At 38.1% G+C, this 14254-nt stretch overlaps 1 protein-coding gene across 1 annotated transcript in view; it reads left to right on the top strand.

Moving 5' to 3' along the window:
• Positions 1-449: 449 nt before the first annotated feature.
• gfra4a (GDNF family receptor alpha 4a) overlaps positions 450-14254 on the top strand; it is a 308855-nt gene continuing 295050 nt past the window's right edge. Inside the window, exon 1 of the mRNA XM_037977862.1 lies at positions 450-1287. Within this exon, the coding sequence (XP_037833790.1) occupies positions 1245-1287 (43 nt within the window). The 5' untranslated portion in view covers positions 450-1244. The remainder of the gene's footprint in view (positions 1288-14254) is intronic.

Here is a 14254-nt window from a genome sequence, read left to right on the forward strand (position 1 = left end):
AGCTAAATGTGACAAAATTTAGGCATGAATTTTTAGCACAAGCTCCTTTACAAACGGCGCTAAATGTTGTAAAAAGTGACATCAGAAAATCAACACTACATTTTTAAACAGTGTTTGAAGCTAAATGTGACAAAATTTAGGCATGAATTTTTAGCACAAGCTCCTTTACAAACGGCGCCCCATAGTGTTTGAAGCTAAATGTGACAAAATTTAGGCATGAATTTTTAGCACAAGCTCCTTTACAAACGGCGCCCCATCAGAAAGAGGTGTTGTTCAGCTTGTAGGCCACCACATCTGTTTCCACCCACCTCGATCATCATCATCATATGAAATAATTTTGTCAAAACAAAAAAATAGTGGCTGGTAAAAAATTTGAGTGGCTGGTAAAAAAAACTGTCCACCAGCCACTATGGATGGTGGACAAAGTTTTTAATTTCCATCCCTGACCAGAAGTGCTTCTGCCTGTTCTCATAGACAGTCTCTCTTGTTCTATGATGTCAAAGCAGTGCTATCTAATGATGAGAAGTAATACCAGCAAGAACAGCAAAATACTTGCATTTACTGTGTAAATTTCCTAACGCAACATAATGCACGGCCTTTAATTACTTACTTTGTTTATGTATTTATATTTAGGGTGGGATTAGTGGTGTGTCACTAATCTACATCTATTTTCAGACACCGTAGGTCCAACTGTGAGTTACTCTCCTGCACATACAGCTATGCACCATTTTCCTCAGGTTTGTTATTTCCATTTTATGGCAGTATGAAATAGGCTATCGATTCAACTTGCCCTATTTCAACTTTGTCCAAGATTGTTTTTTTTTCTTCTTTTCTTTACTATCTCTTCTTTTTTTAACGAGCTAACGCGCCTGATTCCTCCGCAGTTTAACACGCGGCGCTCAGGTGGAGGCGAGGAGAAGAGGGAACCGCCGCTCGAGACGGATCTGATGAAAATAGTCTGGGATGCGCAAGCGAAAGATTTATTCACACACAAACCCACCCCCGGCAAATTATTATTGTTACCCTCTTATATTTCTTCGGAGAAAAAAAAAAGTGTCTCTGTTAAAACATGATGTACTGCGCCGCTGTTGAGAATCCCGGTGTCACTGTAAGTGGCCAAGCATCACTTAAGAAATAGCTGCGATTCTTTTAGTGTTAATTTCGGTGCCAAATCCAACAGAGGAGGCTTTTATTCTCGCACGTCATCTTCCAGTCGGGATTGCATTTGAATTAGCCCAAAAATAATGGACTTCCTCGGACTGTACTGTTTGCAGCTGGTTTTCATTGGTAAGTTGAGCAACATTTGAAATAACGCAGCTAAACTTGTGCAGAATGGATGCGATTACGTTGTAGGAAATTGTCACTGCAGATCGTGCTTGACCTGTTTTTGTGTTTTCCAACTCGGTGGGCTCAGAGTTGAATGATGAGATGTTTCCCCCCTGCATGATCAGCAGGGGGATTTGTGTTGTGTGTTGTATTTGTCTGAAATGATGCAAACAGAAAAAATACATTTAGATTTTTCCTTAAAAAAAATAATAAACTGAAAGACATTAAGTAGTTTGGACACATTTTCCTCACTGATTATATGCCCAGATGTCTTTTCTGGACTGTATTTGGTTCATGATATCCACGGAGACATTTCAAGCTGCTGTTGCAAGTTTTCATCATGCCAATGCAGACTAGTGTGAATGTGTCAAACTGCTGGTGTGCGCGCGCATGTACATATGTGCACCTGCTTCTGTAGGTGATTCGCATTTAACTGAGTTGTGCACAGCGAAAAAGGGGAGCCAGGTTTTGTAAGTGTGTGTGGGCATGTGCGTGATGTTTGTAAGCGCAACATTTAATCAAAAAGTTCATTAGCAGTGCCCCTCACCCCTTTCCCCTCCACATTTATTGGACTGGTTCCACAGTTTTGCTACTGCATGTAAACAAACATCAGTGTGGCAAAGTTGCTCTGACAACACAAATATGAAACTTTAATAATAAATACTGTTTGCGAAAGGACTCATATTAGCACTGTTAATGCTAATTAAGGTAAATAAGATAAGCTATTGCTGCCTTTAACAGGTTTTTTGCAGGAAAGAAGTACCCCCCTGCAGCAACCTAAACCCACACAGGAAACATGGCAAGCCAATGTATCATATAAATGGGATTGTCAAATCATAATATCTATTCCAGAAATAATCTGTAATATAACTTGAGAAACTGCATTTTCTGCAAAAATATAGCGTGAAGGCTTAGTGCTGAATGAGTTTTATGAAATATGCTGAAGAAGCTGAAACTAAATTGTTCAAGCTCAAACAAAGGCACTATGTTAAAACTAAGATGAGAACACTAACTAAACACTAAAAGGAGCAAAACACTAGCTAAAAGCAGCAAAGACTTAGCTAAAAGCATGAAATAACAAAAAGATATGTAGAATGTAAAGGTAACAAAAGACAAGCTAAAAGCAGCAGAACACTAGCTAATAGCTTAATGTACCAAAGTCTAGTTTAAAAGCTAAAAGTAGCAAAAGGCTTTCTTAAAAAGTTGCAAAAGCTAGCTAAAAGTAGGAAAAGGCTATCTTAAAGCTACAAAATGCTAGCTAAAAGCAGATATCTCAGTATAGGGAAAAATATAAATAAAGTTAAATGTTTTGAAAAGTATATCGGTTACAAAACCAGATTGGGTATCAGTATATCATAAAAGATCTGAAATGTAAGTTTCTTGTAGTAATAATTCTTTCAGATATCCACACATAGGAAGAAAGTATTTGTAGATATCTGTTGCTGAAAGTTAGTTACACATGCAGTAAACTGAAAAAATAGATAATCTTTTCCTTCACTGCAAAATCACCAGTGTTAAACAAACACCAGATTGTCTATATGTATTTACTATTTTGAGTATGAAATTAACATTGCCAATTTTTTTACACCTTACTCTTGAGGTGCTTATTTTGAATTGTTTGCATAACTCTAACTATTACTGATTTGCTCTCGCACTTAATGCATTAACTCAGGCAGATTTGTTGTGGTAGCCATCAAGTTCACAAATTTGCCAGACTTATTCTTTTCACCTTCTGACATAGACACTCTAGTGTTTTTTTAACACTGGCAATTTTGTTTATTTTATATAGAAGTAGATAAATGTGAGTTGAAAAATAACAATAAGAAAGGAAATGGATGGCCCTGTTCCTGTGCTTTGCCTTGCAGCTCAGAATGACTAATTCTGCCTCTGATTCCACACATTTCATTTAGCCAGTTTACAACAATAGGATTCTTCTCAACTTGTCAAATTATGAAATCTATCTGCAATATTATCCTCAGGAGAGAGAGCGAGAGATAGAGAGACAGAAAAAAACCCCACTCCTTCAGAGCAATGCCATCTGGAAATAGGATGCACAGGCTGGGGATTATAATTTTGAGATGGAGATCTGTGATCATTTAGGCTATAAATCTTTTAGACTTAATTTTCTTTGCTACAACTGTGATTTCAGTTACACTCTAAGGTGCACTGATTGTAGCTTTGCATGCTGGGAGTGCAATGAAAATTTGTGGACTCCAAGGCAAGATGTTCCATCACCTCAAATCTTAAAAACACTCCTGCAGGGCTTTTGTTTTGAACACATCTTCTACAGGAAACAGGGTAATAATGACCCCCTCGTCTTACTTCACTTCTCCCATTATCATAAGTATGTGTCTCTACATAAGGCTGTCAAGTCAATATGTAACCCAAGCGTGTGAGTGGGAGCAGGATGTGTGGAGGGGATTTAGTAACTCTTGTCTTTTCACAGTAGATATTCTCACCTTGTCAGAGAGATGTGTCAAAGCAGCAGTTTCTTTGCCAGGGTCTTATGATCCTGTCTATCAGAAGCATGGGGGAAGCAATGGGGAAATCAAAGCAAGACAGGAAACATTTGCCTGAAGGTTAGGGATGGAAAAAAGGAAATTGGCCAGTTTGTATCCAAAGATGAGGAAGGGCTTTTAGTTTAAGATAGGGGTCTGCGTTCTTTACAGTCAAAAGAGCAGATTTCTACTCCTTGTCTCACTAAATCAATTAGCAGCTTACGGGCCACTTCTAGTTTGTTGGGGGCCCTTTGATGGCAAGTGAAGATGGTGATCTCTGTGCAAGAGGAATGAAACAAATATAACAAAAATATTTTTTTGGAAAAAATGATAAAGTATCTTACTTTGAAAAAACAAGTATACAGTCAAATTTAATGATAAACTTAGACCTGTTTGTTTGATATTTAAAGGTACTTATTGCAAAGTCATGAAAACCAGACCGAAATAGTTCATAAACTAATAAGCTTAATTTTAGAATTTATTATTTAGGCATAAATTAATTTTAAAATTAATTATAAATAATTAATTTATATTAAATATAAATTATTTGGATATAAATAAATAAAACATACATTAATTAGGCATGCTTCTAGAATTGTGCTGCTCAAGATGGCTGCATGTTGGAGTAGGTCTGTAACATTCATTCTGAGATATTGCTTTTGAAAATGTTATTCTTCTTTTTTTCTTGTTGTAAATCATTTTTTTTTATCATTATTTCCTCTGGTATCGGATGCTGTGCAACTGGAAGGATTTTTACTGAAACCTTTTTTACTTTTGGACATTTTGTTATGATGCATAACCATGACAACAAATGTGAAGAACCCTGAAGTCCAGTCATGGACAGAACCAATCAGACTGCCCGTAAATCCACTGGAGGTAAAGCTCCCAGGAAGCAGCTCGCCACCAAAGCTGCCAGCAAGAGCACCCCGGCCGGCGGAATGAAGAAGCCTCACCACTACAGGCTCGGTACCGTGGTTGTCAAGGAAATCCACCACTACCAGAAATCCACCGAGCAGCTCATCCGGAAGCTGCCCTTCTAGCACCTGGTCCGGGAGATTGCCCAGGACTTTAAGACCAATTTGAGCTTCCAGAGCTCAGCCGTCATGGCACTGCAGGAGGCCAGCAAGGCTCAGCTGGTGGGGCTCTTTGAGGACACCAGGGCCGTGGACACATCGGGACAGACTGCGACAAAAGATCCTTCCTGCCCACAGCCATCAGCATCTATTCTCTTTAATGAAACCAGAATTATGACCTACAACACCATTTAGTTTGCCTTTGGGATTAATAAAGTATCTTTGAATTGAATTTGTTACGGCTGAAGGTTTTTTTGCCCATTGCTTGTTTTCCTTGCAGGATTCTGAAAATAGGCCTTCTGCAGGTGTTGTCTGATTTCTTGATTGGTGCTCTGCAACTTTAAAGTTGCCATGTATGCAGCTGAAGAGAGAGGCTTTTCTCTCTCCCTCCTCAGAACCCAGTTGGTTTGGTTTGTATTTGGTGGGTTGTGTTTTGTCAGGTTTGTTTGGGTCCTTTGCTTAATTTGGTTAATTCTGGGTTTTGTATTGATATATTTTGGTTTCTTTTTTCAGGTATTTCTTTTTCTAGATTTTATTTCTGCAGTATAATTTAATAAATTTATTTTTCTTTACGTTAGCAAATCCTTGTGTGGTCTCCTTTAATATTACCTCACCAAACGAGCCTGGTGGACTTAACATTGTGGGGGCTCGTCCGGGATCATTGGACTAATTATACTTGATTAGCCTCATTGTTTGTTCAGGTTGCAGTTACATGCCCTGACTTTGGTTTTCCTGTGTTTCAGGTTAGTTGTAGGATTTTGGGCTAGTTTAAGGTGTGTGGAACCTTACTAGATTTTGGATATTTTGGAGGTCCATGAGGATTTTTTTCCTCTATTTTTGTTGGAGGGGGGAGAGAAAAGTTTTGTTTTGGCAATAGGTAAGTGCTGTCTGGTGTTTGTTGTTTTGGCAACTTCATTTTAGTTGACCCTGTTTATTATTTTGGTTTGTTGTTTTGGGCTGGATTCTGGGCTGAGGGCACCGCTGTGGTTTGCTGCCTGAGGGGCGTTGGAGTTAGGTGGTGGGAAGCTATCAATGGCTTGGACTTTAACTCGTACTGGTTTCACTTGACCCTGCCCAACAACTTTTCCCAAATAAGTCACTGTAGCTTTTGCAAACTCACATTTTGGTAAGCTTATAATTAGATGGGCATCCAAAAGACGCTGAAACAGTTGCCGGATGTGTAGCATGTGTTCAGTCCATGTGTCACTAAAGACCACTACATCTTATAAGTAGACAGCACAACCTTCCAAGACAGCAACCATTTGGTTCATCATTTGGTTCATTCCTTCCTCTTAAAAATTAGTAAAAGTGGACTAAACTGTTTGCTACAACAACAGCTGCTGTGGGCATCTCCCACCTATCTCAAAAAAGGAGTTGATGAGGTTTTTGGGTATGGTGGGGTACTATAGAAACTTTTGTGAGAACTTTTCTACTGTAGTGGCTTCATTAACTGACTTATTAAAGACTAAAATCCTGTTTAAGTGGTCCTTGGCTTGTCAGAAGGCGTTTTAAAATGTCAAGGCCATTCCAAGTACAGGTTGACGCAAGTCAAGTGGGTGCTGGTGCCATTTTGTTGCAGACAAATGAAAAAGGTGTTGACCATCCAGTGTGTTTCTTTTCAAAGAAGTTTAATTATTCGACCATAGAGAAAGAGGCCTTAGCTCTTATTTGGGCACTTCAACACTTTGACGTGTATGTGGATGGGGGTGCTTTTCTTGTTGTGGTGTATTCAGATCATAACCCCTTGACCTTTCTGCACTCCTTACAGAGTTCTAATCAGTGGTTGATGCGATGGGCCTTATTTCTGCAGCCTTGAGATTCGGCACATTCGAGGCACTGAAAATGTGCTGGCTGATGCATTGTCTCGTGCCATTGATGGACCAGGCTAAAAGGTTTAATGGCTACAGAGGTCCTAGATGGGATCCTCTGTTTAAAGGTGGGAGGTGTTCATGGAGGTGGACATAACAAATTGAATTGAATTGAATAATTTGTGACTGGATGCCAGCAAATTTGCAAATTCAAACACTATATATTTGAATACCAAACTGTCTTTATGGTGGTCCACTCATGTTTATTCATAGCAGTTGTTTTACTTGTTCTTACTTTTTTCTTTTGCATTTAACAGCAGATTTACTCTTATATTTCCATCTTAACATCTTTTCTGAGATACTACACTACATGCTTTGCTCCTTGCATTATTTGTTTTATTCACACATTTGCACTAAAATGGACAGGAAAACTGGTTGCCTTTACTGTTGTTATAAAACCAATTAAATTAAATGTTTATGTTATTTTTGGTCAAAGTTATAAAGAGTTGATTCAAAGCTGTTTGGGTGAAGCTCCCTGCATACAGAGACATCATACTCAACAATTCACCAAGATTAACCACACTTTTAATACTCCGTGTGGTCTTTGGGGCTGCAGTAATTTCAATCCAATTTAATAAATGTCTCTCTCTGATGAATGTGTTGTTAACTTGTGAAGTAAACACATGTACTATCTAAGAGGGTGAGAAACACATATATATTTATCTTCAGATTTAATTTACAACCACAGTCTTGTGATGCTGCAGTGATTATCTGCCCATCCAGCTCTGCACATTTTGCAGTCATTTATTTATATATACAGACATACACACACACACATACTGTACAACTCTGTTAAAATGTTTTTTATGTAAATAAATGAGGCCATGACAAATCATTTCAAAACTTTTTTTGGTAACGCGTCATGTTCAATTCAACTGAAAAAAAAACCCCAACTTGTGGGGATAAAAGGTAAAAAATAAGAGATGCGATAAGCTGGTTGCATAAATGTGCTCACCTGTAAATGAGCATTCTCTAAAAGCATTTTCTTATTTAATTACAGCCTACAGTCATCTTAGGAAGGAGTCAGCATGCCCCATCTTGACATTTTTGCCCACTCTTCCTTGCTAAAGTGCTCCAGGCCTGCCATTTGTGAGGGCATCACTTGTGCACAGACCTCTAGGCAATCACACAGATTTTTTTTTAGGTTCACCTTCGGCTCAAGCCATTATTTTGCTGATTTGGATTTATGCTTAGAGTCATCGCCATTTTGAAAAATAAATAAATTTTTATCTGCAGTTTTAGCTTCAGTTTTCAATTAAAAACCTGAAGGTCAAATAAGCAAGTGTTTATAATTCCATCCACCTTGACTAAAACCCCAGTTCCAGCTGAATAAAAGCAACATGACAGCACGATACTTCACTGTGCATGTGGTGTTCTTTCAGTCATCTACAGTCTTGTTCAATGATACCAAATGTGAAGGGGTGGGGCGAATTACCTTACAAAGATTGGGGAATTAAAAAAAATTGTGATTGGACAAGAAGATATGATTTTTGGAATATTTAGCCTGGCCTGGATGTTTTGTGTTGTAAAAAATAAATAAATAATATATAACAGATATCTATATAACAGATACCTGCAAGTTATGCACGTTTACATTAGTGTAGTGTCTATGATCATGGTTTGTTTATGTGATCTGTTTATCAGATAATGTTGTGAATGGCTGTCAGCGACTACCACACCAAGGTTAGGCTCAATATCTGTAAAATTCATGAAGGTGTTGTCAGGTTTTGTTTTGGTAGTGTTTCTTTTTGTATTTAGTGTTTTGTTTCTGGTTTCTTTTGGGTTTGATTTACTGTCTTTGTTGTTTTGTTTTCCTGTTTGTTGCCCATTTGTCTTCTTTCTCCACTTATCCTCTGTCAGCTCTTCTTAATTGCCACTCCCATCTCCACCTGTCCGCTAATGTAATCACTCACCTGTGCCCACTTCCCATGGTCGTCCTCAGCTTTAAAACCTGGTCACTTTCTCCACTACCCTGCTGGTTCATTGTGTATTGTCTATTGTTCATGGTCTCAGGTCCCTTGTCTCTCGCCTTGCCTTGCTGTTTTGGATTTTGTTTTGTTAAATTTTTGCTGCCCCGTCAACCTTTGTTTTTGTTCATTTTCCTTAGTTCCTTTTCCTTAGTTTCCGTAGTTTTTTATTAGAAGTCTGCACTACGCCTCCTTCTCCTCGGCTCATGACAGGTATTGCCATTTTTGTGTAGGTTAAGGATGATTAGCTGTGGTAGACATCTTGAATTGGGTTGACTTTAAAGTTTAATCAGTTGTAGATGTACATCCAGTATTAATTTTCTTAGGGTTTCATTAAAATATGTCCAGTGTACTAGGATATTTTGTTAATAGACAAACAAGGTTGACTTCAACAGTCATTGCTTTTGTTTTAAAGCTGAACTGAAACCTATTTTGAAGCCAACATTTGTGAAAAATATAGGCATAAAATGTTTTTGTAGAAATTTTAAATAAAAAATAATATATTTTTGGTGATTCTGAATATTAAAGAAACCACTCAATTGTTTTTGTCTTTTTCCGACCAACCTGGAAGTCTAATGTCTGCTGAGCCGCTGCGGTTCTGCAGTTCATCAGTGAGTGGATAAATGTCGGTCCAATATAGTTCAGTTCGTTGGAATTAATTGTTCAAACTGGACAGAAAATATCATTGGAGTTTCATTTTTTGGCTTCCCGAAAGATAAAAACCTTTGTCAGATTTGGATCCATAAGCTTCGAGGTGGGAATTACTATTAGAACTCGGGTTTGGATCACATCAAAGAGAAGCACTGCTCGGACCCTCCTTACTCACTGCTGTGGTCTGACTTCATTCAAAAAAACAGGACCTTTAGTCAGCAGAAGTTCTAACCATTTTTAATTTAAAAAATAAAGACAAATGGAGAGGACATCACAGCAGAGAAGGAAAGGAGAAACAGGAAGTTTTACTTCAAACATGACATGAACGTACACTGTTATTAAAATGTATGAGCTGCAGATACAGGCCGACAGCCTGAGATCAGTTTGTGATTTAGAGCAGTGTGTCATTGATGAAAAATATAGACAATTTATGTGATTTAAAAAAAAAAAGTCATATTCTGAACCTGCTGTTTATTAGTTTACTCTAGTGTGAAAGTTCATAAATGCTAATCTGACACGCCGTCATGTGTTTTACAAGTTAGCATCCGGTTAGCTTTAAGTTAGCAACATTAACTCTCTCCTGCTGAAAGGCCCCAGATCAGGAAGCGATCCTGCAACCTTCTCGCTGGGAGGCAACAGCTCTAACCACTACGCCACTGTGCCACCCTGTTTATTTATCTTTTAGGTAAAAAAAAAAAAAAAAAAAAAACAGGTCCCTGCAATGTTGTTTGGATGTGTTTGACTAAATAACATTCATGAAATGTCAATTTTTTTTTTAGATTTGATTTCAGTTCAGCTTTAAGCAAAGATGTTATGCAATGTGTGAGACTTAAAGTATGTGCTGGGGATCAGTCAAGTACTTCCATGGTAAATTTTAGCTCAATATCTGTGAAACTGGTTGAGTTATAGGTTTGGTTGGTTGTGATGGCTATCTTGAATTGAGTTGAATTCAGATGTAATTGGTACATCCAGTGACTACATTCTGAGAGTTTGAATAAAAGTTGTTTAGCAATTTCTGAGATATTTTGCTAATAAGAAAGCACAAGTTTGTATTTTTATTCTTATTAAGACTGTGTATTGACTTCCATTAATTTCTGTAGCCTTACTATTACCAATACATATCTAACCCTAACTGTAACCTAAACTCAGTTCACACCTTACTCCTAAACATAACCCCTAACTCAAAAGCAGTGTTGCACCATATTAGGACAAGGCTTTGATCCCCTAAAGTACTGCTGGTCCTAACAAAATAGGTGTGTATACCAGAAAAGGTCCTTAAAGGAATAACCAAAGCTACGTACACACACACAAATATTATTGTTGCTTTACTTTTGCCAGGGAGCGATAGTGATGCAATTAAAAGAATAAAATAAAATAATGCCAATTACATTCTCTTGTTTTAAATTATGGCTTATTTTATCTAAACTTTTGGTCAGATTTTCTAGCTGACAACTTAATAAAATCTAAAAATAAAGTGCTCCAGTATAAGCAAAGAAGTATTTTGTACAAATAAAATCCAGTTGAAAAGAACACCCCAGAAATGTGTTTGATAAAAGTAATTTCTCCTTTGAGAGTAGCTTTCAGCAGATTTTGTGAGTGGCTTGAAATTAGATTAAACTGTTCTTATAATGCAACATCAGAGAAGAATTTCCTGCTCAGTTTTGCATAATGTCAGTTCTGGTAAATTAATGCATCAGATCTAATCTGCTTTTTTTTCTGTACTATTTCGACATATTGCTCACATCAAAAAAGGTGGTACGTTGTAGAAAGGTGGCAAAACTGGCATATATCACAAAGATATAGTAAAAAAGAAATATTGTTTTTAGTATCTTACAGCAAACAAAAATGCAAAATTGTGGTTTTAAAAAAGTGACAGACTAAGAGTACTAAGAGTACATGGAATCCTAAATTCAAGACTGAAGCGGCAGCCTGTAAATTGCTTAAAAATTACAATCAAAGCTTCAGAGCTTTAGCAATTTACAGGCTGCCGCTTTAGTCTTGATTTTACAGCAACACCTGGCCATACCATCAACAATTGAACTTGGAAAACCACTAAATTGGAATTAACAGAATGTGTGCGCTTCCCAAAAAACCGTACCACACTGCACTTCTGCTGCTGCTTGTGCAAAATGATCGGAGATAGCAGAAGTACAAAGACTTACCACTTGCTGTGCCACAGCAGTGATTTTTTCCCCAAAACAGCATTCCTTCTTTCAAAGAAATAAATTAGGTTTTTGAAATAACTGAATAAGGGCAGCACATTGGTTAGAGCTGTCACCTCCCAGCGAGTAGGTCGCAGGATTGCCTTCCAGCTTGGTTCTTTTCTGTGTGGAGTTTACATGTTCTTCTCATGCATGTATGGGTTTACTCCAAGTACTCTAGTTTCCTCCCACAGACCAAAAACATGCATGTTAGGTTATATGGTAACTTGAAATTGTCTGTGGGTATGAGTCAGAGTGTGAATGGTTGTTTGTCTCATTTGTCTCTATGTGCCCCTGTGGTGGACTTCTGACCTGTCCAGGGTGTCTCCTGCCTTTCACGACTGCTGGAAATAGGCACCAGCTCCCCATAACCCAGAAAAGAGAAGGGGGTTAAGAAAATGGACAAATGATACCATTTCTCAAAGGAATTCATAACACCCACTGTCTTTCATGCAGGAGTTTTAGACAAAGATCATCTTACATTAAGAAATGATAAAGTTATTGGTATTTTGGCCTAACCATGAAAATAACATGATGCACAATCTCATGCAATGTTCTGTGTGATCCAGTGTGACCTTGCATGATGTGTTAGCACTTGGAGTACGTGATGGGTATGATTGTCAACTATAACCACATCAAATTTTAGCTTGATATATGTGAAATTGAATGAGCTATTTTTGTGTAAGCTAAAGTCAATTACCTGGGGTATCCATCTTGAGCCAATATTTAGTTTCTGAGTGTTTCACTGAAATCTATCCAATGGTTCATTAGACATTTTGCTAACAGACAAACAGGGTTGACTCAAAGAGATAATGTCAAGGTTTTAAGCAAGGATAATGTCCAATGTGTTGCACTTAAAGTACATGTTGAGGACAATGCTCAGCTACTAACATACCAAATTTTAGTTCAGTATCTGTAAAATTAACTGAGTTCTAGCATTTTTTTAAGATCAGTTGGTTGTAGCAGCCATCTGTATTAGCTGTATTGGCTCCAAGAGTTACTCAGTTGTAGATGTACATCCAGTGATTACTTTCTAAACATTTCATTAACATCCATCCAGTGATTCACAAGATATTTTGATAACAGAGTTGATTCCAGTGGCAAGGTTTTCGGCACAGATCATACACTATCAGTTTCTGCTCAGATAATAAGTGACTCAGCTACTACCACACCAAATTTTTCCATTTATTATCTTTGAGGTGTTTCTACAGCTTATTTGGAGTCCATATGTGGTAAAAATTCAGTTATATGATGTGGAGAATCACACACCTGTCTGTATAAGGTCCTACAGTTGAAAGTGTATATCAGAATACAAACCAAGCATGAAGTCAAAGGAATTGTCTGTAAACCTCCGAGACAGGATTGTCTCAAGGCGCAAATCTGGGGAAGGGTACAGAAAAATTTCTGCTGCATTTTATGGTTCCAATGAGCACAGTAGCCTCCATCATCTGTAAATGGAAAAAGTTCAGAACCGTCAGGATTCTTCTTAGAGCTGGCCAGCTGTCTAAACTGAGTGACTGAGGGAGAAGGGCCTTAGTCAGGGAGGTGACCAAGAACCTGTACGTAATCCAATTATGCCTGTATGGTAGAGTGGCCAGACAGAAGCCACTCTTCAGTAAAATGCACATGGAGTCACCTGGAGTTTGCTAAAATACACCCAACGGACTCTCAGACCATGACAAACAAAATTATCTGGTCTGATGAGACAATTAACTTAACTTTTGGCATTAATGCCAGACATCGTGTTTGGAGGAAACCAGGCACTGCTCATCACCAGGCCAATATAATCCCTACAGTGAAGCATGGTGGTGGAAGCATCATACAATGGGGATGTTTTTTAGCAACAGGAACTGGCAGACTAGTCAGAATTAAGAGAAAGATGACTGCACCAATGTACAGAGACATCCTGTATGAAAACATTCTCCAGAGCACTCTTGGCCTCAGAATGGGGTGACAGTCCATCTTTCAGCAGGACAATGACCCAAAGCACACAGCCAAGATTTTAAAGGAGTGGCTTCAGGACAACTTTGTGATTATCCTTGAGTGGCCTAGCCAAAGCCCAGGCTTGAATTTGATTGAACATCTCTGGAGAGATCTGAAAATGGTTGTGCACTAACGTTTCCCATTCATACTAATGGAACTTGGGAAGTGCTGCAAAGAGGAATGGGCAAAACTGCCCAAAGATTGGTGTGCCAAGCTTGTGACATCAAAAAGACGTGCCAAAGGTGCATCAACAAAGTGTTGTTCAAAGGCTGTGAATACTTATGTACATACAATTTCTTAGTTTTTTATTTTTAATTAATTTGCAAAACATTAAAAAAAAAACCTTTTTTCATGTTGTCTGTCATTATGGGGTGTTGTGTGTAGAATTTTGTGGGGAATTGTATCAATGATTCATGTAAATATTTCATAACGTAGGCTACGACGAATGTATTAGTGTTGTCACTTTGTATAAATTCAGTTTATATAAGTGATAAATAATAAGAAAAAATAACTATTTTGTGAAGAACCTCCGTTTTGCGGCATGACGCTGCTTTACGTGTGGGTTTGCGACATGCTTTACGGCAGCGGCTTTCTGTGCGGCCCGGTGTTTTCACCATAAGTGCTGAAAGATGGAGACGCATGAAGTATCAAACCCGGGGTCGCAACAAGTAGAGACAGCTAGCAGGC

The sequence above is a fragment of the Kryptolebias marmoratus genome, linkage group LG10 (assembly GCF_001649575.2).
Source record: "Kryptolebias marmoratus isolate JLee-2015 linkage group LG10, ASM164957v2, whole genome shotgun sequence".
NCBI lineage: Eukaryota > Metazoa > Chordata > Actinopteri > Cyprinodontiformes > Rivulidae > Kryptolebias > Kryptolebias marmoratus.